The sequence below is a fragment of the Humulus lupulus genome, chromosome X (assembly GCF_963169125.1).
Source record: "Humulus lupulus chromosome X, drHumLupu1.1, whole genome shotgun sequence".
NCBI lineage: Eukaryota > Viridiplantae > Streptophyta > Magnoliopsida > Rosales > Cannabaceae > Humulus > Humulus lupulus.
In genome coordinates, this window is record NC_084802.1 from 255629627 (window position 1) to 255653210 (window position 23584).

The window sequence follows — 23584 nt, forward strand, 5'->3', positions numbered from 1 at the left end:
CTCCTCAGAGTTGTGATAAAGTGATCTGGCTTAGGAGTGACCTGGTAGACCAACGAAGAGTTTTGATTGGCCAGTCAAGTGTCATGACTGACCAGGCATGACCTTGTCCGACCAGTCATATGATTGTCTACCCAGGCATGACCTTGTCTGCCCAGTCATGACCATGTCCGACCAGTCATGACCATGTCCGACCAGTCATGACCATGTCCGACCAGTCATGACCTGTCTGCCCAGCCAAGTGCATGTCTGCCCAGTCAAGTGCATGTCTGCCCAGTCAAGTGCATGTCTGCCCAGCCAAGTGCTTGTCTGCCCAGTTAAGTGCGTGTCTGCCCAGTCAAGTGCGTGTCTGCCCAGTGAAGGATTGGGCGACCAAATTGAATGTGATATGGATCGACTAGATAGAGCAAGACTATGTCAAGATTCCCATAAACGGATTCAACAAGAATCGGTCTTGGCATACACGGGAATCTCTCAATTTATCCCACAAATTTAGTGTATTGTTATATTATGAATATTATTGTAATTTTAATATAATGAGAATAATAAAAATCCCGATTATGGGGGGTATCATCTGTACGATCCTGAGCCTATAAATACAAGGCTTATGGCATCATAAAAGGGACTTTCGGAATTTTGAACTTTTGATCTGAATTTTCTAGAGAGAGAGAGTACTTGTATTTGAGAGAATTCTTGTATTCTGGCAATCTACACTGAAGAAACTCAGTTAACTCAGGTTCATCTGATCTTGAGTGTAGATATATAATCATAACTCTAAGTGGATTAGGCTATTACCATCACATTGGGGCTGAACCACTATAAAATCGTCTGTGTCATTTATTTTCTCTTGAAGGTTTTATCATTTTTGATGTTCTTACGTCGTTGGCCAAAAACGCGGTCAACACATAGGAACACTCGATGAATTTGCGGGAGGTGGCAAATGACGGGATTGCCCTTGGTGGCACTAAAGGATTTATGATAGACTTAGGGGTATTTTTGTCTTTTGTGTTATGGATAGACTCAACTTAGGCCTTGGGGGTTCTGTAGAAGGAACCAGAAATACAAAACACACACACACCTCACTGCCTATCTCTTCTCTCTCTCAATTGTCTCCTCCCCTCTCATTGGGCTTGGAAGCTTGGTGAATTCTTGAGGTTTTGGTTGAGAATTGAAGCTGGGAACTTGGGGAAAACCAGCTAACTGTTTTGGAAAGCTAGTCCAAGGTCGGAATTATCAAGTGAGGTAAGAATTTTGATGTTGAATTTGTGAAGTTTTGCTGTAATCTCTTAAGCTTTTCTTAGGTGTAAACTTTGGTTTGATTATTGAGTTTGGATGGGTTATGAGCTAAGAACTTGGGGTGGTTTTATTAGTTATGCTGCTGGGATATGAACTGTAGGCTGAATTTTGGGTATAAAGGTTGAATTGGGTGAGGATTTATGGGTTTGGCTGGGAAAAACGAAGTAGAAAATGGTGGATTTTTGGGTTTCGGAGGCTCGAGCCACGACCCTATTCTTTAGGTGCTGCAGCCTGCGTCCTTCAGTAGAGAGAGCTCTGCTCTCTGATTTGTAGGCGCGTCGCAACCCTAAGGGGCATGCCGCGGCCCAAAATGGAAAGAAAAGGGAAAATAGGGGAAATGAAGGTTTAGGCTCGAGAAGGATTCTACTACCCGGTTTAGTAGAATTCGAGGTCCCGGAGGCTAGTATGGCATTCCAAAGGCTTTTAATTGATTTAGATCATGATGGATATTTATTGATACATTGTGACCAGGTCTTCCCATTGAGGCTCGGTGTAACGCCTACTTCCTTAGAGTCGTTACTAAGTGAGTTTTAAACGTGCTTTTAAACTCGCTAATCAAGGTTTTAAGGCAAACGTGTAATCAAACCATAAACAGAAACATAAACTTTGAAAATAAATCCATTTACTGAAATTCATAAGACAATTAACATTTGGGATCCCAAAATACTGTTTATAAATATTCATAATTCAAAATATATTTAAAGTCGGCTAAACGACAAAATAGGATTCTTTACAAACAACTTCCCAAAAAAATACCCCTGGACGTGGCAGCCAGGCAGACCAGACATGTACGCATCGCGTCATGCTCTCCATACTCATGGTCGGTTGACTTTCTCCTTGCCCTTACCTGCACCACAGAGCACCCGTGAGCCGAAGCCCAGCAAGAAAACTCCACATAATCAGATAATATACGCATATGAACCATTTAGCATGTAACCCAATTTTTCTATAAACTAAACACATACGGCCATGCCGTTTCAGGCGCTTTACTAGGCCCTGAGTTGTGGTCTACACCGTAAGGATATCCTAGGTATCCTTTAGGGTCTTACCCTGGCAACTCGCACTCCGTGTGCTAAACGTTGCTCTCGGCCCCTTGCCATTCTCGGCCTTCGCCGTTCCCGGCCCTAGCCGATCATTCACATATATGCATACACAACATAATTTAAACATAACTTAAACATATACTAACACATTGAATGGGCTACACCCAACACATAATCATATAGGGCCGTGCCCTGCAACACAACTATGGGGCCTCGCCCTGCTCTATGGGTACAGCAGTTTTCTTACCTATGTCCCGAGCTTTTTGAGCACTGAATCCTCGAGCACGGTCCTCTAATCCGAGCCTCTCTAAGAATCTAGTCACAACACACAAATAGCATCCCCATTATTAACCAATTCAAAAACATCTCTCGAAACTAATCCCGAGCTCTCGGAACCTCCTAGATCCCCACACAAGGTGATGGAAGCCAAAGTGATCTCGAGGATTCAGTGATCTCGAGCACGACTCCTAATCCCGAGTGTAGCGACCCAAATTTGCTAATAAGGCTTGGAGCCTTTATTAGTGTGCCTGGAGGGCAATAATTGTTATACTGTGTTAATTTATGTGAATTTAATGAATATGTGATCATAGTGCATGTTTAGGCGATTAAATATGCATGTGGGCCTCGTTTGATTGTTAGGGGCAAATTGATAATTTTAGCCCGTTGAGGGCATAAATGTAATATATGTGATATTCTCGATATAATGGTGATATATTTGTGATGCACGTTCCGAGACGGTCCTAGAGAGCTATTCTGCTTAAAGTCACAATGGGATTTTATACCCGGCTCGTGAGGAGTCTCGGAGTATCTCGGGATTATTATAAATTTAGTTGGGGACCTATAATTAATGGTTAATGGTATTTTAGTAACTTGGGTAACTACAAGTAACTCTTGAGGATAGTTACTTTAAGTGTGAAAGTGGTATTTTTGCAAGGGATTAAGGAAAGGACTAAGGTGCCTTGAGGGTTAGTTAGAGATTAAAATAGAAATGAGGGTAGTTGGGTAATTAGGCTGTAGGAAGGGATAACCTTGGCTGAAGGATAGTCATTCACGTTTTTCTACACTTAGACAAATTCAAGAATTCTGCTGAATGTTTGAGAAGAAGCAAGAAGGAAAGGAAGAAGGGGTCTAGGGCTAAGATTGGAGTTGAGTTTCTTGAGATCAAAGAAGGAGTTCAAGCTGAGTTTGGGGCAGCTAGAGTCAAGCTTAGGCCAAGATTTGTCCAGAGGTAAGGCATCATCTCTGAATTTTAGTTTCTTGCAAGTTTGATTTTGGAGGTTAGGTTGAATATTGAAAGCTGGGTTTTGGCTTAGCAATTGTAGAATTCAGCTAGAGAATCAAAGGGTGTCAAGCTTGGAAGTGGATTTGGTGGTGGCTCAAGGTCGAATTCCATCTTGAGGTATGAATTCCATGCATATTTGAAAGTCTTTATCTGGTATGGTTTAAGATTTCAAAGGGAGGTTTAAGTTTTGAAAGGCTTGGTTTAAATTTCTGAAGTTTTAAACAAAATTATGAATTGTAGGCTTGATTGTGTGTGTTGAGCTGGTTGATGATGTTTTTGAGTTGTTAGATGGTTTATTTGGGGGTTTTGAATTGAATTTGGGACTTAGGTATGCATTGGTATTGGTTTGGGAGTGCTTTGGCTCAGGGAAAACGTTGGGAGAAACCCATATTTCTGGGTTTGCGAAGGGGCGTCGCGACCCTGTTCTTCTGCGTCGCAACGCTAGGCGGCTTCAGGGGAAGGGAGCCCTTATGGGCGCCACATCGAGATCACTTTGAGTCGTTTTAGAAGCCGTGTTCATGTAACGCCCTACTACCTTAGAGCCGTTACTAAGTGAGTTTAAAACAGAAATTGTGCATTTAATCGACTCAAAGTGTTTCTAAAACCAAAAGTGTGATTAAACCAGAGTTTAAGGCTGTAATCTTTTAAAATGGTCAACTTCATTGAAAACGTTAAATATAAACATATGGGATCCCAAAATAAGGTTTACAAAATGTTTACAACACCAAAATAGATTTACACTTGATCAGCTATCAAAAGAATGGTTAAATACAGCCATATACAAAATGCCCCCAACCAAAGCAGTCGGGCAGGCCGAACATGTACGCGCCGCCCCCACGCTCTCCATACTCATGGCCGGTTGACTGACTCCTTGCTTTTACCTGCCACACGGAGCACCCGTGAGCCGAAGCCCAGCAAGAAAACCCAAATAACACATAACATATGCAAAACAAATAGCTGGCAATAATTCACTGACACATAGGAAAACCATCATAATAAACAAGTACGGCCATGCCGCTCCCAAGGCCTTACCAAAGCCTGGAGTTTCGGTTCTCACCGCGAGGATAACTCATGTATCCCTTGGGTCCCACCCTGAATATAAGCATCCCATGTGCTGTGTGTTACTTTCGGCCCACGGCCGCCCCGGCCTATGCCGTACCCGACCTCTGCCGCTCGTTTCATCATAATCACACATATAGTACATTCAAAAGAAACATTCACACACATCACGGTTCATTTAAGGTTAAGCATTTGCACGTAATACAATCCGGGGCCACGCCCTACAATCACACAGTGGGGCCATGCCCTAAACTCGGGTGTTACGGTTTTCTTACCTTTAGATTAAGTAGCCTTGATCAACCTGACTCCTTGAGCACGATCTTACCCGAGCCCTAGCGCTTACCTAAGCAAAATCCACAAGTCAAAGTCATCACCAATCCTTAAGTCCAAAACCTAGTCTCGGGACTAATCCCGAGCCCCCGGGGAGTCCTAGATCCCCAAAACAAAGTGGCGGAATCGAGCCCCGAACCCTAGGTCAAAATCCCTTCACAAAAGCCCAAAAATCCCCTCTGTGAACAGTGCAGTGCTACAGCGCTCAAAAGGTAGCGCTACAAGCAGAACCACCCTCACCAGACAGGGGCTAGCGCTACAGCGCCCCCTGCCTAGCGCTGTAGCGCTAGTTGCAGCAGACCAAAACCAAAAATCGCATCTTGCGATTTTCTTCCCCCATTTCGAACCCAAAGTTGTCCAACTCTTTCCCAAGCCCAAAAACAAACATATTTACACCACACACTCATCCCAAGCACCCCAAGAACTCAATCCCAAGCTCAAGCAACCCACAACTCAAATTCTAACCCAATGAACCCCAAAAACCAGAAAATCAATCAAACAACAAGGAAAGGGTCTTAGAAATCATACCGTGGGTGGAATTTCAACCTTGAACTAAACCCTAGACCTCCTTGGCTTGCACCTTCACAATCTTGACCTGTTTTCCCCAAAAACCCCATCCATTTAGCTCAAAAACACAGTTCAAAACCAGCAAAACCCTAAAACCGAAAACCTCAAAAACTTACCTCAATCTCAGATTTGATCTTGCTAATCCCTTGCAAATCCACAAACCTAGCTTACCACTGAGCTTCACCTCAAGAAAAATCAAAGAAGAAGGGTGGGAGAACCACAAACCAAATCTTCAAAGCCAGCCCTTCAGCTTTCCCTCTCTTTCTTTTCTCTTCTTTCTTTCTTTCTTTTCAGCCTATAATTTTTCTCTACTAAATCCACTAAGTATAAAGGCCTTCTTTATTTTATCTCTTGCAAGCCTAATGACCAAAATACCCTCTCTTACTAATTCTAAGCCTTTATGTCCATAAAGGGCATTTTAGTCATATTACCCAAATTCCCACTAATTCCTCAAGTGTTCCTAATAATTCCCGTTCGCTACCCAATGCCTAATAAATCACCAAATATATTCCCAAATTCTCGATTAACTCCCCAGGCTTAACCCAAGCCTGGTACAGGTTCCCGCTTTGACTTTCCGCTAACCCGCTCGTTCTAGGATCGTCTCCAGTCATAGATCACAGGTATCAACATAGTCATGCCCAACATGGCCAAATTACAAATATGCTCAATCAGGTCTACATGCATATTAATTCACATAATCATGCACCACAATTAATCACATAATCATAAAACGTGCACTAAATCATAATCATGCATAAAACCCCTTAAAGACCCACACAGAATTCCATTATGCCCTCCAGGCACGCTATTTCAGGCCCTAAGCCTTAATACCGAATTTGGGGTCGTTACAGTTCAACTGGTCAATACGTTCAAGCAGTGTTCAACTGCTCGAATATTTTCCATAATTTCTATGTGTTTCACGAGTAATTAACTGCTCAAACAGATTCGGTCAAGTAGCGAGTGACTAAGGATCTTTCAACCCTCGATCACCTGGGGGGCACATGGGGTATACTGGTATATAATTTAACACAGGCAATAAGAGCACGAGTTAATATATCTGTTTTTAGGCTGACTTGTAAATTTTCGAAGTCCAAAAAGGCCATTAAGCTAACTTGTTTGACAAAGCTTAAGTAACTTGGAATTTTTTAAAATTTCAAGCTAGGAGCAGATATTCGTGTGACAATAAACATTATGCTCATAAAATGTTAGAGCAATAAGAGTGTGAGAAAGTATACTTAGTATAGACTTATGAAATGTCTAGAATTTCTAAGTTAGAAAACTAAGTACTCATGCGAAAATATAAGGCATACATCAGAGTGACTTTACTATTCACAAAAAACTTATAACTTTTTAAGTCTTAAAAGACTTAGACTGTTTTAAGTTAACAAAGAAAAGTAAAGTATAAATGCCAGCAGCTCGGTTGTACGAGAAAAATATCAAAGCTGCTAAGCAACAATTGTCTTCACAACAAAAAAGAGTAAACTACTGGCAAGGTACAAAGTCTAGCTGATCAGGTGCAACGTTTTCCCGGTCGGGAGGGATACAACTTCCCTGGTCAGCTGAGCATGTATCACTGGTTGAGTAGGAAACTCTATTGTTGAGCATGACTAATAACGAAGAGGCGCTACTTGGAGGAGTATCGCTCGATTGCGGGATGGACGTATCATAATTCGTGTGGTTGTCACCTCCCCTACAGTCAAAGCGATTCATCTACAAAAAATAAAAAATGGGGAGGTGAGTAACCATACAGATAAAATTCAACAAGAGCAAAATTTATTTTTCTACTTAGAAAAAATTTATCTAAGTAGTGAAAATATAGTATGTATGGAGAAAAAATAAATTTTGTGCCGAAAGTGCCTAAAAAGTGCTTAAGGTCCCTAGGGTGAGCGTGAATTAAAAGTTTTGGACAAGAAATTTTTTTTGGTCCAAGTGGCGCGCCAAGTGCCTAAGGCATGCCATGCTTGATCTGAGGAGCCAAGAAATTTTTTTGGTCCAAGTGGCGCGCCAAGTGCCTAAGGCATGCCATGCTTGGTCCGAGGAGCCAAGAAATTTTTTTGGTCCAAGTGGCGCGCCAAGTGCCTAAGGCATGCCATGCTTGGTCCGAGGAGCCAAGAAATTTTTTTGGTCCAAGTGGCTCGCCAAGTGCCTAAGGCATGCCATGCTTGGTCCGAGGAGCCAAGGAATGCCAAGACACCCGAGGAGTGGTGTGGTGTCCTAGGAGGCATGTCCGAGGGTTCTGTGGGGTCTAGTCTGAGCAGCTCAAGCATCCGAGGGACCTAGTTCGTGCCATAACCAGCATCCGGTCGGATGCATCTTGGGACCGAGGGGCTGTTGTGTGGTCCGATCGGACCATAATTTTTACAAAAGAAATAGCAATGGCCAATCGGCCATGTCCCTTACCACAACCCAAATCCTAAGCCGAAAAAAGCAAGGCCCTAAATTCCATCTAGCACAAACACCATTTCTCATCCAAAACACATACTGCAACAAGATCAAAAAATAGAATTTGAAGAAATCAAAAGACAAGTTTAGTCGTGGGTTTACGTGAAAGTTATCGACCGGATAGGAGCTTTTGAATGACCTCAAGAACATTTTGCTAGAAGAAAAGTTTATCATACGAGAAAATCGTATAATAAACTTGGGGGGCAAATGTTATCCCCAAAAATTGGAGATCGATGACGTGGCAATAGGGATGACAAGTGGCAGTGCATGGTCCGTAAACGGCACATTAATAGTCAAAAAATATATTGGCTCCTTAGAGTTGTGATAAAGTGATCTGGCTTAGGAGTAACCCAGTAGATCGATGAAGAATTTTGACTGGCTTGAGAAGTGTCATGACCGACCAGGCATGACCTTGTCCGATCAGTCACGTGCTTGTCTGCCCAGGCATGACCTTGTCTGCCCGGGAATGACCTTGTCTGCCTAGGAATGACCTTGTCCGACCAGGCATGAACTTGGCTGATCGGTCATGACCATGTCCGACCAGTCAAGTGCATGTCTGCCCAGCTAAGTGCGTGTCTGCCTAGCTAAGTGCATGTCTGCTCAATCAAGTGCATGACTGCCCAGTGAAGGTGTGGTCGACCAGCTTGAATAAGATATGAATCAACTGGATGGAGCAGGACTACGTCAAGATTCCCAGAAACAGTTTCAACAAGAATCGGTCTTGGCATACACGGGAATCTCTCATTTATCCCACGAATATAGTGTACTGTTACATTTTGAATATTGTTGTAATTTAAATATAATGAGAATAATAAAATATCCCGATTATGGGGATATCATCTGTACGATCCTAAGCCTATAAATACAAGGCTTATGGCATCAGAAAGGGGACTTTGGGGGGCTTTTAAACTTTTGATCCGAATTTTCTAGAGAGAGAGTACTTGTATTTGAGAGAATTCTTGTATTCTTGTAATTTGCACTGAAGAAACTCAATTGACTCAAGTTTATCTGATCTTGAGTGCAGATCAATAATCAAAACTCTAAGTGGATTAGGCTATTACCAACACATTGGGGCTGAACCACTATAAAAATCGTCTGTGTCGTTTATTTCTCTTGAATGTTTTTGTAGTTTTGACGTCTACTCGTCGTTGGCCAAAAATGCGGTTAACAACTACAAAGATTGAATCACCAAAGTCCTCTTGGAATTGAAAGAAACCTCTAGGGAGTATCTACATGAAGGCACTTTGAAACTCAAGTTAGAAAGAATTCTCTCAATGATCAATAACAAGAAAATACAAGTTCGTGAAAACAATCCAAGGTGCCATTTTTGATTCCATTGGGTGTTATTTATAGATTTTCATAAGTTACTTAAAAATAAAAAGACGACAACCCAGAGGCAACAAAATACCAATTTTGAATAAGTAACATCTGGTGGTATCCAACCCTCCCGACCCTTATAGATCTGGTGAAATTAACCATCAAAAAGTCTAGTAAAGTCAAAACTGCCTTCTTCCCGAGCCTCTTCTTACGAATTGTCAATTGTTAATACTTAATAATCACAATAACAATTATGTTTAAAAATACGTTTTTAAATACATAAATAATTTTAGTTTACATATAATGCTCTCCCATCTTTTGATTTTGTCCTCCTCCCACATTCTTTTATATTTGAAATGAATAAAAAAATTAAAGAAAGTATAACATTTAAATCTCTTCTATATAATAAGTGTGTAATTAATGATTTTTTTTTTTGTTTTTACAGTTTTTTATTTTTTTTTAATGTTAACTTTAACGAAATATTCTTATATATAACAAAATATTTTAATATTTAATGATAATTTGTAAACCGTTAAACTTAAATAAAATAAAATAAATAATTAAAAAAATTAAAATAAGATATTTTGAGATATTTTATAATGATAATTATTTTAAAATAATAAATAATTAAATAAATTAAAATATGATATTTTTAAGATATTTTACAATAATAGTTATTTAAAAATAATAAAATCATATGTTTTATAACTTAAATAAAATTTAATTAAACTTAAACTCACCTATTAGAATAATATCATATTAAACATATAATATAATCTTCTGTGAATTAACAACAAATTATTTTTTTTAAACTAGCAAGAAACTTAAATTTAAAATCTACGTATAATATTTAATATTACATTAAATATATAATATATAATTTCTTGTTGTCCCTTTCAAATTAAAAAACTATAACAAATATAAACTTAAACAAAAATAAATAAATTATTTAATTAAAAGAAGATATTTATTTCAAAATTTATGATATTAATATAAATTTAATAAAAGTAATTAATAAATTTTATAAATAAAACTAAGCAAACGTTAATATTAGCGTTGCTTGTATCTAAAGTAGTGAAGTATATGTTTGATCTATTTTAAAATGGTTTATATTTGTTTGGACCCTGTATTTTATTTCATTATTTGTTTGAACTTTGTGTTTTGATAAATTATTTTTTAGACCCTATATTTTATAAAATAATTAAAATAGAACCATAAACTCGATTTTGGTCAATATTTTCTCAACTAAAATCACAAATAATTTACAAAACTATCAATTCAGAACAAAAATAAAATTATTCTGCTTAAAAACTGTGTTGTTATATTCAATATTTTTTTTCATCAAAATTGAATTTAGATTTTTATTTTAATTATTTTACAAAATATAAAATACAAAAATTAATTTATCAAAATACAATACAGTATAAATAAATAATGGGACAATATAAACGAATTTTAAAAAACGGTGGAGACAAAAACTCCTAATTAAAAGTGTTTTCAATGAAGTTTTTGTTTTTTGTTTAAAAAAAACAAATAATTCCGTCATTTTAAAGTTGCTTGCATGAATGGCAGTTGGAGCGCAAATCCAAAATAGAAAAGAAAAGAAAATAAGAGAAAAATCACATCTAACTATTTGCCCTTTTGCTTCCCAATTATATAATGCCACGCAAGTCGATAATCACTATAAAATACGAGTTTTCTTGCTTACTTTACACGCTGGGACTTGATCGTAAATTTAATTAAAGTTGAAGGGTGGTCTCGTACTCATATGTCGCACTTCACTGTCGACCATCTTTACTCCATACCGTAAAATTACAGAAACTCAACCCAACGAAACCGCCACCTGTTTCCCGCTTTCTAATATTTTTCCCGGAAAGCGAGAGAAAATCAGTTAAGGAAAGGAGAAAGAAAGAAAGGTCGATAAAATAGGGTGAGTGAGAGAGAGAAGAAGGAGAAGGTTTCGGTAATGGCAAACCCAGAAGCTGAGCGACGCCGACTCAGGGCGGGAGCGGCGGCACCGGCAGCGAGGGCGAGGGTTCCGTTGCGGAAGCTCCTACGGGTGTCATCTGTGGCCTGTGGAATTCAATTCGGCTGGGCTTTGCAGCTCTCTCTTTTGACTCCTTACGTGCAAGAACTGGGCATTCCGCACGCCTGGGCCAGCGTGATATGGCTTTGTGGGCCGTTGTCGGGCTTACTTGTCCAGCCTTTAGTGGGCCACATGAGCGACCGTAGCTTAAGCCGTTTCGGTCGTCGGAGGCCCTTCATCTTCGCCGGAGCTGTATCGATCATCATCGCTGTTCTGATAATCGGCCATTCCGCCGACATCGGGTGGTTGTTCGGCGACCGCGGCGAAGTTAGGCCCAGAGCTGTGGTTGCTTTTGTGTTTGGGTTCTGGATTCTTGACGTGGCCAATAACATGACTCAGGGTCCTTGTAGAGCTTTGCTCGCTGATCTTACTGGTAGACCCCTTTGCATCGGTTATTCTTCTTAGGAATCTATTTCGCGTAAACTCGATCAAAATGAAAATCAATTGTTTTTTATTTTTTATTTTATTTTAATATTTAATAGTTTTCGATATATATATATGATCTGCTATTGTTCTTGGCTGTGGGAAATTTGTTGATCGGTAGTAGCGATTTTATTTATTTGGTATCATTCTCCATTAAGATTATGTTATATATGCGACATTTGATAAGTATGCTAGTGGACAAGTAGTCGTAAACTTTGTAATTATTAATTTTCGTTTGTACTTTTGGGGTGGAATGAAGAGCTGAATTTGCCTTGGGATGAATATCAATTATTAGATTATGGATCCTATATTTGTAGGTCTGAAATTTCTTGATAAACTGTCAGGTTGGTTTTATTATTAGTTCAGTAGTACAATTGTTTGATTATATATATGAAATATTTTCTCATAAATTTTATTTATTTATTCAATCTTCTTGTTTCACGTAATTCATACCCTTAGTGATTTATGTGAGATACTCGGTTTATACAAAATAAAAATAAGGGGGTGGGGAAGGGGAGCTTAATACTATGATTTGTAGAGATGGGTACAAGAAATAGTTGGTGGTTTTCGGGGTTATAAATAGGTATGCTTTCAGTAACTAATAAATAATGTCGTACAATTTTTATTAATCATTTATCAATCATCACGAACTAACATTTGAGGATGAGGTAGCGAAGTGGTTATTATTTATGACATGCACAACTAGTTTAGATATGTTCTAATTCTTCTGTAACTTGCAGTGCTTTCACTGATAGGCGTTTAGTGTGTTCACATTTTATTTCATTTCATCCATTGAATTATGCTGTCCATATAAGTCTTTGACAGACTTTTAATGGTGACTAAGCATCATCCGTGGTTCCTATCTCATTAGGGAAGGATCATCGAAGGACTCGAGTAGCAAATGCATATTTCTCTCTGTTCATGGCTGTTGGTAACATTCTTGGTTTTGCTACTGGATCATATAGTGGTTGGTTCAAGATTTTTCCTTTTACACTTACCTCTGCTTGCACTGTTAACTGTGCAAATCTCAAGTCAGCTTTCTTTCTCGACATTGTGTGCATTACAATTACTACACTTCTCAGTATATCTGCAGTTCAGGAACTGCCACTCGGTTCAGGTGACAGAACCATGCTCTTTTCAGAAGAAATGCCTGAACCATCAGATCCTTCTCAGGAAACTTTTCTTTGGGAACTTTTTGGTACGTTTCGATATTTCTCAGGACCTGTATGGATAATCCTTACTGTTACTGCTCTTACCTGGATTGGATGGTTTCCATTTCTTCTATTCGATACTGATTGGATGGGTCGAGAGATTTATGGGGGTGAGCCAAATAAGGGGCAGAACTACAGTATTGGAGTTAGAATGGGTGCGCTTGGTCTTATGTTGAACTCAGTTGTTCTCGGAATAACATCAGTGCTTATGGAGAAACTTTGTAGGAAATGGGGTTCTGGTTTCATTTGGGGAGTCTCAAACATTGTCATGGCTCTTTGCTTCCTCGCAATTCTTGTTGTTACGTATGTTGGCAAAAAGATTGGCTTTATAGGCCATGATTTACCTCCCAATGGTATTGTGATTGCTGCACTGATGATTTTTGCAATTCTTGGGTTTCCATTAGCGGTAAGTTTCCTTTTTCATTCTTCCATTGAAGGAATTTGAATTTTTATTTTCACTGAAACAGTAGAGTCCTTTACTTCTATTTATTTTCACCATAAGAACATTAAACTTCTATTTATTTGTTTTGTAAACCTATATGATAGCTCACATCCAATTTAAGGGTTTTCCTCTTAGTAAGAATGTTGTTAAGCTTAATACCTTAACAACATAGAGAGCTCTATAAATTTTCGCAGTAAATTGAAGATTATATAAATATATATATATTATTTTATCTCAAAATTTCATTCCTTTCTATAAATTGGACTGATGTAATAATTAACTTGGTAGTCATAAAACACAAGAGAAATGGTTTTGCAGAAAGCATTTTCCAGGGAAAATTTTCTTTGCTAACTTTTGGGGAACTTCAATGTAATGGGAGAGGGACCCTACTGTACTTTGTACGAGAGATCAGCTTCTGAACCTAATTTATACAATTAGAATTGATCTCAAGTTTAGTGATGCTCTTATTTAAGACAAGATTATCTAGAATTTTAGCTCTCTCCAACTGTGCTAAATTTTAGTGATGTTTTGAATGTATTGGCAGAGGAATCCATATGCTAGATAGTTTTAATACAGTTACTTTGTGCAAATGATTGAGCTTATGATTTTAATATTTTCTTGCAGATCACATATAGTGTTCCGTATGCCTTGGTATCAGCACGTATTGAGGCTTTGGGTCTTGGCCAAGGTGGGTATTTCTTATTGGCTATTGGTGCAAAACTTTGCAGAACAGGTTTTGTTAACATTTACTTATTTCAGGGTTGTCAATGGGCGTCTTGAATCTGGCAATAGTAATCCCACAGGTAATAATCTGCTCCATAATTTGTTTTGTAATAATGTGTGCGTATTTATAAAGGAATATATGTGCATATGTATTTTAAACGAGCTTTTGCAGTTAGTACCAAACCAACTCAATTTCACTGATGAGATTAGATATGATAGAGTAGAGCAACCTCTCTTCCGAAAGTAAAGGCCCAAAATCATACGTAATAATGTGCACTTGATCCATTAATCTATGATTTCAATCTCTTTTCAATTTGTAATGTTGTAAATGTCAGAGGCTTTCTCAATTTATCATGAGTCGGCCCTATAAGATAGGAAGATTCAAAGCAATATTGCTGATTGGAATGGGAACCTATCTGCTTAGCTGACCCCTCTAATGAGAAATCAGTTTCTAAAGTGTTGGGATATGGAATAACACAAAATTTGAATGATATAATTCAAATAAAACAAAAATCTAGTTCACAATAGAGGAATAAGACAAATAAAGTCAAGTGATAGAGTGGACTTTTGGAGAGAATCCCTTAGTTTCATAAAATCATAAGATTATGCTTTTATATGAATTAATTGAGATGATAAAAGACTTTGACACATCGAATTGTTGTCCAAAAATCTCTATTCTCATACTCCCTTTAGAGATTGCTTGCTTGAAGCTACTACTAATTGGAATGAGATTGAGATTTACAAGCCTTAATCTTCGTGCAAGTGATGAATATTTTGGAGAAAACGAATAATCTTTGTGAGTTAGAGAGTTTTAGAGAGAGTGGCGAGTGATCAATTCACGTCTCAAATTAACTCTTTAAATAGCATAAGAACCATCATTAGTGTCAACCAATGAGATTAGAGGCATTTTAAATTAAGTTTTGGAGCCAAAATTACGTAACTGTATGGTCCTGTACGGACCGTCCAAGAGATGCGTTGCTACCATGCAGGCGATGCATCGTTTGTCTGGGGTTTTGTATCCCGAGCAATGCTTCGCCTCCCACAGGCGATGCAACGCTGATACCACTGACTTGACGCCTCCTAACTCGCTCCAAAACGTCTCCAAATGCCTCCAAACTTTTTGAGTATTCTGATATACTCCAAAGAAACACTTTAAACCAAAAAAGATAATTTATAGATGCCTATACTAGAAGTCAACTCGCTCATGTTGACTTTAGCAAAATCGTTATGGTTTTTTCCATGTGCCTAATCAATTTCATTATGTATTTAACTAATCCTAACATCACCCACTTGGTTAAATACATTCTCAAACCGTTGCTCGAACGATATTGGTGCATAAAATAAACTATTTTTGGGTTTGAACTTTATCTTGGTGAAAATATTACAAATCTTCTATCGAAAGACTAAGGTATTTTTAAAAGATTGAACCCAACATTTCTAGTGATAAACCAGTGGTGTCTCACACACCTCTACTTGATTACTTTTGTATTTCCCATTTTGCGGTCTCACACTTTTAAAGCCTTGTGCTTATCCATTCATGAACCATCCGGAGAGAACTCGTACTCTCTTGAGAGTCGGCACCACCTCTAGGTTCACATAGGGGAAATTCTTACAGCACCTTTGCTACCTTTAGAGATGCTGGGTGCTTTTCAATTGAATTTCATTAAAAGCTTATGGCTTAACCCTCGTGTTTGGTAGCAACCAATATTAACTATCCTAGATGGGACTTTAAGTCGTTAATGTTGTCAACTATTCTCTTTATCAACAACTTGTTCTTACTTGTTGAACTTTACACTCGATGTAAGCGATCTTTGAGTTGGGTTGCCATCATTGAAGATTCTATTTGTTAAGGAGTTTTAGTCTCATCCCTTTATTTGTAGAACTAACCAATTTTTTCCCTAGAGGTTTGGTAAACGAATTCGTTAAGTTATCACACAATTTGACATACGAAATTAATGACTCCCTTATCAATCAATTATCTCACGTAGTCTAATCTTAGACTTGTATGTCTAGACTTCCCATTATATATCTTATTGTAAGCACTAATCAGAGTGGCTTGATTATCACAATGTTTCAAGATCGTTGATACATCAAGCACGGTTTTTGGTATCTCCATCATGAGATATCCAAGTCACTCAGCTTCTTTGCCGGCTGCCGTCAGAACTACAAACTTGGACTCTATGGTTGAGTGACATATATCTGTTTGTTTCTGAGATCCACAAGAAATCGCACTCCCACCGATGGTGAACACCTAACCGGTTGTTGAGAGAATATCTTCTCCACTGGATATCCAACATGTGTCGGAATATCTTTTAAGTATCTTAGGAAAATTTGAATATTGGAGGTACGTTTCTTTGGTCCTTTTGAGGTGTCCAAAGATACTTTCTATGACCTTCCAATGTTTGATACTTGGATTGCTAGTAAACCTACTTAGTTTGCTAATCGCAAATACAATAACTGCTTTGGTACAATGTGCGACATACATTAAACCCACTATTGAACTTGCATACTCTAATTGAGACCTAAGGCATATCCATGTATATTCTTCTAACTTTGATATCTAGTATGGTATCAACCTCTCCAAAATCTTTCATCTTAAAAGTAGAAGATAGAAACTTCTTTAATCTATTATGCATTTCATGTCATTACTTAATATCAACAAATCAACATAGACACACTTGAATGACATAGTCATCTCATGTCTTAGAGTATAAACACCTGTCTGCACTATTGTGTCTAAACCCATTCGAAATAATGATTTCATCAAATTTCTCATGCTATTGCTTTGATGCCTGTTTTAAACCATATAAAGATTTAACAAGCCTACACACCTTTTGTTCATTTCCTCTTTAGAACAAATCCTTCCGGTTGTTCTATATAAATCTCCTCATCGAGATTACTATTTAAGAATGTCGTTTTGACATCCATTTGATAAACATATAGGTCGTGCATTGATGATAAGTCAAACAACATTTTATTGAAGTTTTCTTTGCTACTGATGCATATGTATCAAAATAGTCTGTCTTCCTTCTGTCTAAACTCTTTGGCCACCAACCTTGCTTTTAAGGCTTAGATGGTCCCATTATTATGATATTTTATTCTAAATACCCATTTACAACTTATTGGCTTTGATCATTATGGTAGATCAATAATCTCCCAAGTGTGGTTAAAAATAATTAAAACTATCTCATCATTTATTCCCTCCTTCCAAAAAGTAGAGGCCCTTGAAGACATAGCTTCTCAGAAAGTTTTAGGATTATCCTCTACTTGAAATACATTGGATACTTCCAAGTGTCTCCCTTGTGATTTTCCACTACTAAGTAAAGGGTCTCAACTTGTGAGTTTTTATCTCGTGATTCTATCTCTTTAAGCCTTTGACTTCTTTTAGGCAATAGTGGTTGCTCTACAACCCTTGAAGGTAACTCTTGAGTTCATTCTAATGAGACCGGTTCTTGAGGCTTGTTGTCGTTATACAACAATCTCAAAGAACTCAACTTCTCTTGATTCAATTATGACATTAGACTCTAAGTCTAATAGCCTATAGGTCTTGCTATTTAAGGCATAGCCTATAAATACACACTTAATGGCCTTTGGACCCAACTTGGTAATTTTAGGCTCTGTGCTCTTGCAATAGGCAAGACACCTCCACGCTTTGAGATATGATAGGTTGGGTCTGTTTCTTTTATTTTTTTTAAAGGAATCTGGTATAGAATATGACAATCGCATATCTAGATTTATCCCCATTACGCAAAGCTCAAATTTGTATGTAATAACATGACATTTATCATTTCAACAAATATTCTATTCTTTTTTTCTGCTATACCATTTTGTTAGAGTGTATAAGGAGCTGTACATTCATATATTATACGATGCATTTCACAAAACAAATTGAATTCATTGGAAAAGTATTCACCGACCCTATCACTTCTTATAACTTTAATTTTCTTTTCCAATTGATTTTCAACTTCGAATTTATAGATTTTAAACATGTTAAAGACTTCATCCTTATCCTTGTTCTTAAGCAAGTGCACATATAAGAAATTAGAACAATCATCCATAATAGTAATAAAGTACCTATGTATCCCTAGTAATCATTCCATTCAATTCACATAAATCACTATGTATCAAATTTAACAAGTTAGTTTCTTTTCAACAATAGGATAAGGTTTCTTTATCATTTTGCATTTGACATAGAGTTCACATTTATCATGCTCAACATCATTGCATACAATTAAACCACATTTAATAACTCCTTTAATTGTACTATAACCTATATGAATATATGAGCAAGTAATCGAATCAAAACCAAGCATGTAAGATGAAATGTATTATCAAAACTTGAGTCTTTAGTACACAACTTAATCATTTTCCCTACAAAATAATTCCCCTTGGACAAAATTAGCTTGCCGGACTCCAATACCGCTTTGATGCTCGTTTTGCTCAACAAATTTCCACTTTCAAGATTTCTAATCATACCCGAAACATACAACACATTTGTTGGAAGAACTTTCTTTTCGGGTGTGATGTAGAGATCAACATTTCATTTGCTCACCAGTTTGGATCTATGCTCATTCCTTATTTCGATTTCATAGCCATAATTTGTTTCTTCTAATGGCTTGAAGATTTCTTTATCACAAGTTACATGAAATTGTGGCACAAGTGCCATACTAGCATCCTTGCACTTTGTCTTGGATAGCATTCACCTCACTCAAGGTTGCAACCAACTCCTCTTCGTTGTGTTGACATTGGATCCAAAGTTGGTAGGTTTTCGAAACTTGCATTCCCTAGCCAAGTGACTACTTTTGTCACAAACAAAACAATGACCTTTCACACCCTTGAATTGCCCTTCATTATTCTTTGAGGCTAGGTAATTGTCATACTTTGATTGGGGCTTCTTGTGAGTCTTGTCTTTAGATTGAGAGGTTTTCTCTGTGACGTTAGCCTTGGATGTCCCACCATTGGACTCTTCCATACACTTGTCTCTTGAGCGAGACTCCTTTTCAATCTTTGGGTGCTTAAGGATCTCTTCAAAATATATCTCCTAATTGTTATGGAGAATCTTCTTTCTATAGTTTCTCTAAAATGGAGGCAACGTGGCTATTATACCACTCACAGTAAAAGACTCTAACAAGGTTATCTTAAGAATTATTAACTTATTCACAATAATTTGGAATTCATATACTTGGGGGAGTAAGGGTCAACCAATGAAATTATAGCATTTTAAACTAAGTTTTGGAGCCAAAATTACACAACTGCACGGTCTCGTACGGGCTGCCTAGGCGATGCGTCGCCTACACACAGACGATGCGTCGTCACGACGCACACAGGCGATGCGTCGTCACGACGCACACAGGCGATGCGTCGCCATGATGCATCGCCTGTCTGAGGTTTTGTATCCCGAGCGATGCGTCGCCTTCCACAGGCGACGCAATGTTGATACCTTTTATTTAACGTCCCCAAACTTACCCCAAAGCGTCTCCAAATTCCTCCAACCTTTTTGTGTCACTTGCATATAGGCGTTGCGTCACCACCGTGCAAGCGATGCATCACTTGTCAGGGGTTTTGTATCCCGAGCGATGCGTTGCCTCCCACAGGAGACACAACGCTGATACTTTTGACTTAATGCCCCCAAAACTCTCCCCAAAACTTCTCCAAATACCTGCAAACTTTTTAGGTATTCTTATATAGACCAAAAGAAACACTTTTGACCCAAAAAGATAATTCATAGATGCCTATACCGGAATTCAATTTGCTCATGTTGACTGTAGTAAAATCGTTATAGATTTTGCATCTCTTTGTGCCTAACCAATTTCGCTATTTCACTATGTATTTAACCATCCCTAACATAAAATAGATAATAAGATCTTGACATCTTAAAATTTTGTTACGTTGAGTACAATCATAGTTCTACTTGATGCTTTCTTATTTATTTTATCCTATGGGGAGAACATAACTTTTAGTTTTCACCAAAGCTGAAATTAAGGTTCCTTTGTCCCCAATCATAAAAGAGCATGCCTCGAGTCTTTTAATTTTTTTTATGTTTTTTTATTTATTATTTATTTAATTTTTCTAAAAAAAGAACTAGGCTCTCCTTTGCGTAACCCTACCAAATAACTATATGAATTGATAGCAATTGCTATGCAGGTAGGTGCCTAGAAGGGATTCAAATCTCAAATCTTGTGGGAGCAAAATACATGTCTGTCTGTTTGAGCTTCTAAGAGCATTTGAGCTATTCCTCTTGGGTCGAGTCTTTTAACTTCTAAGAGTAGGACACATAGCAATATTCTATGAGACCATACGTTTGAGGGATAGATTTTTGTTGCATGATAATTCAAACATAACAAATATATAAAGTTAGATTCTAAATTTACCGTCTTTATGTTCTCATTGATTAAGTATTAACTCTAAACAAATGCAAAAAATGGAAAACAAAAAGGAATTTCATTGCTAATTTTACTCAGCACATGTTTGGATTGATTAAGCAAAGGATTTTAGTTATTTGGGGATTTCTTATTTTGTTTAACATAGATGATTCTTTTGGATGAAATCATCCTTAACGGGGAAAATTATGGAGAAAGAATAAGAAGATTATAGAACATTACAAACATCAAGAAACTCTATAGAAGATTTAGCATGATCTGTAGAGAAACTTGTGCTTGAATATGCATTGAAGTATTTCATTTTCTTCTGCTTACAGAAAATGTGTTCAAGGTTTATTAACATAAAAGAAAGGTACCTACTGTAATTTCCTTTCTATATTATTATAAACCCATAATTTTCAATTATATTTGTTTTTACTTGTGTATTGAACCAATCCATTTGTCTGTGTATTTATGTTTGACATGATAGTAAGGATCTTTCCCAAAGTCCTGGGTTCACTATAATTTTAAGCACTGATCAGACCACTTTTTTTCTTAATCTCTGTGACACTTCTCTACTTTATTGTTTGACATGTGGATTATAATCATGATTACTATTGAAATGTGAGATATTTTGTTAGAGTCTACTTTATTGTTTGACATGTTGCTAACACTCTTCTTTGTCAATTGTTGCACATTGATATCTTATTTTTGCTGTCATGGTTCTCTTAATCACACTAGTGTTTTGTTACCACGTTTTTTTTTCTTCTTCTTCTTCTTAAATTAGTTATTCACTTCCGTTAAATAAATTAGTTAGTTTCATATTGGTATGTATTGTGTGGATAGAACAGCATTTGTATAAAAAGGTCCGTGAAAACTTATATGAGAATACATCCACGAATTTGCGATTAATTTTATAGAAATCTACTTTGATTCCCAAACCATGTGATTTATTTTTTGGGTTTTGGAGAATTAGAGTAGATTATTCTTAATATTTAATTTTCAAAGGCTTAAATGGGTAGGATACATTATATGTATGATTTTTGTCCACTAATTTTTATCACTATATTCACGTCAAATGGGAAAATTAGATTCTCACGTTAGTAAAACTAAAACATCCTCTTGTTATTAGCAACCACAAGATATGTTGTCAAGTCAAGTTATTCACAAGTTGATATGAACTGAAAATGTCTTCTTCCCACTGGCACAGTAGTCAAGCTCAACAAATGAGCTGACATTGAATTTTTTGCTTCAAAATGAAATTCTGAGCATTATCGCTGAACTTTGGAGAAACATACCCCTTTGATCGTCTTCTCTCTCTCTCTCTCTCTCTCTCTCTCTCTCATGAGTAAATCTTCATAATTAGTGTAGCCTATTCAGCTGTTCTGGGTACTAAAACATTGTGTGTTCTGTTGCAGAGACTATTTGAAAGCAAATCACTATGTGGCTTCATAAAATGTAATAAATCTTTAATAGAAGTCAGTGGCCTAGGATGTGTATTAGGATGGTAACATGCGTGTTTGCTTTTGACAATGCATATGAAACCTGAACTTACCTTTACTTGAAACATTGAACTTATTTTCCATCCTGAGTAATCACCCCCCAACTCACGCATCATAGTTCTGTGTGTTGAAATATGATGGGTAAAAATGGCCCTAAATGTTTTGGTTTCTGAGAACAGGTAGTGGTGTCCATTGGGAGTGGACCATGGGATCAGCTATTTGGAGGTGGAAACTCCCCCGCCTTTGCTGTAGCAGCACTTGCAGCTTTTGCCAGTGGACTTGTGGCCATCTTGGCTATTCCTCGATCTGGTGCTCAGAAGCCTAGGGCCATGACATGAGGTATTTTTACAGTTTCCACCTCGCTGATAGCGTCTCCTAGTGGCATAATGTTAAATTGCAGCAAGATTTGTAATAGCCTGTGACATTTTTTTGACTGTTGAAGTCATTTTTCCCTGTGATTACCTCTCCTAGTAATTGCCGCTTCTGTGCCTTCCTTATCTTTCTGTTTTACCCCCTTGAAACAACTGTGCAGCTTATTTTTATTATTCCCCCTCCCCCGCCCCCAGGTATTTCTCACCAGCGAGTTGTTTGCATGTTTCATTGAAACAACCATGGTTTTATCTTTTCTTGAGGTTTCTTTCATTTTTTTTTGTGGGGGGGTGTAAGCATCTGGGACTGATTATTATTAAAAGAAAAATATCAAACCCCTGTGATATTTTCATTTTGTTTAGGCATTTGATCCAGACAATGGTGGACACCCTACAGTTTTAGAAATTGAGAGGACAAGGTAGAGTCATGAGGCAATTCTTTTTCGCCACATGCCAGCAAGTCAAATGTATTGATGTAACGGCTGTCACCAGATGCTAGATGAGAAAAGTAATCTAAATTTTGTGCAGAATTTCTTCGAAGAAAATCACTTCCACCTGCTTGAAACGTTACTTTTTGGGTCATTGCCTTAGAAAAGCAATCGAGGCCTCAACCATAGATTCCAAAATTACTCTACGACTACTTCCCTACCAACCAAGATAAGTTGCTGCGTTTAGAAATTATTCTGTAATTGAAATATTATTTCTTTAAAGGAAAATTAGATTGTGCGTAGGTGTTTTCACCATGATGTATGGGAATCTCATGCATTTGTGCATGAATTTATTGTATGAATGTAGTGAAATGTGCTTGGTGGCCAGCAGTGAATATGTGATTTGTACTGATTAAAACCTTGATAGAGACATGTCCTTTATGCTGCGATATTATCTTTCATGTAAAACTTTTGTATTAATTATGAGTGGTTTTTTCTTCATCGTTGTTCCTCTACTTTACTTACAAAATAAGAAATAAAAAATCTTGTCTTGCTTGCATCATAACATTGGAATCAATTCTTGCGTTTATTGCACTTATCAGTATCTATGAAAGTCTGTTTTACTTTCAATGCCCCATGCAAATGCGTACGGGGCAAAAATGAAACACCCTAAATAATAAAAGACAATTTATTTTGGGAGGCTCACATT

At 37.4% G+C, this 23584-nt stretch overlaps 1 protein-coding gene across 3 annotated transcripts; it reads left to right on the forward strand.

Annotated features, from left to right (window-relative positions):
* The first annotated feature begins 11047 nt into the window (after positions 1-11047).
* On the forward strand, positions 11048-23376 carry LOC133804426 (sucrose transport protein SUC4). Of its 3 annotated transcripts, none has more exons than XM_062242593.1 (6): positions 11048-11792; positions 12714-13459; positions 14120-14183; positions 14255-14298; positions 20916-20950; positions 22259-22407. In XM_062242593.1, exons 1-6 carry the CDS (start codon positions 11300-11302, stop codon positions 22260-22262), a joined length of 1386 nt encoding a protein of 461 aa, XP_062098577.1. In that variant the 5' UTR covers positions 11048-11299; the 3' UTR covers positions 22263-22407. The 3 variants fall into 3 exon arrangements, with proteins under 3 accessions (XP_062098577.1, XP_062098578.1, XP_062098576.1); XM_062242592.1 differs by lacking the exon at positions 20916-20950 and adding an exon at positions 22811-23376 and having other exon boundaries at positions 11052-11792; positions 22259-22418; XM_062242594.1 differs by lacking the exons at positions 20916-20950; positions 22259-22407 and adding an exon at positions 20363-20824.
* Positions 23377-23584: the final 208 nt, after the last annotated feature.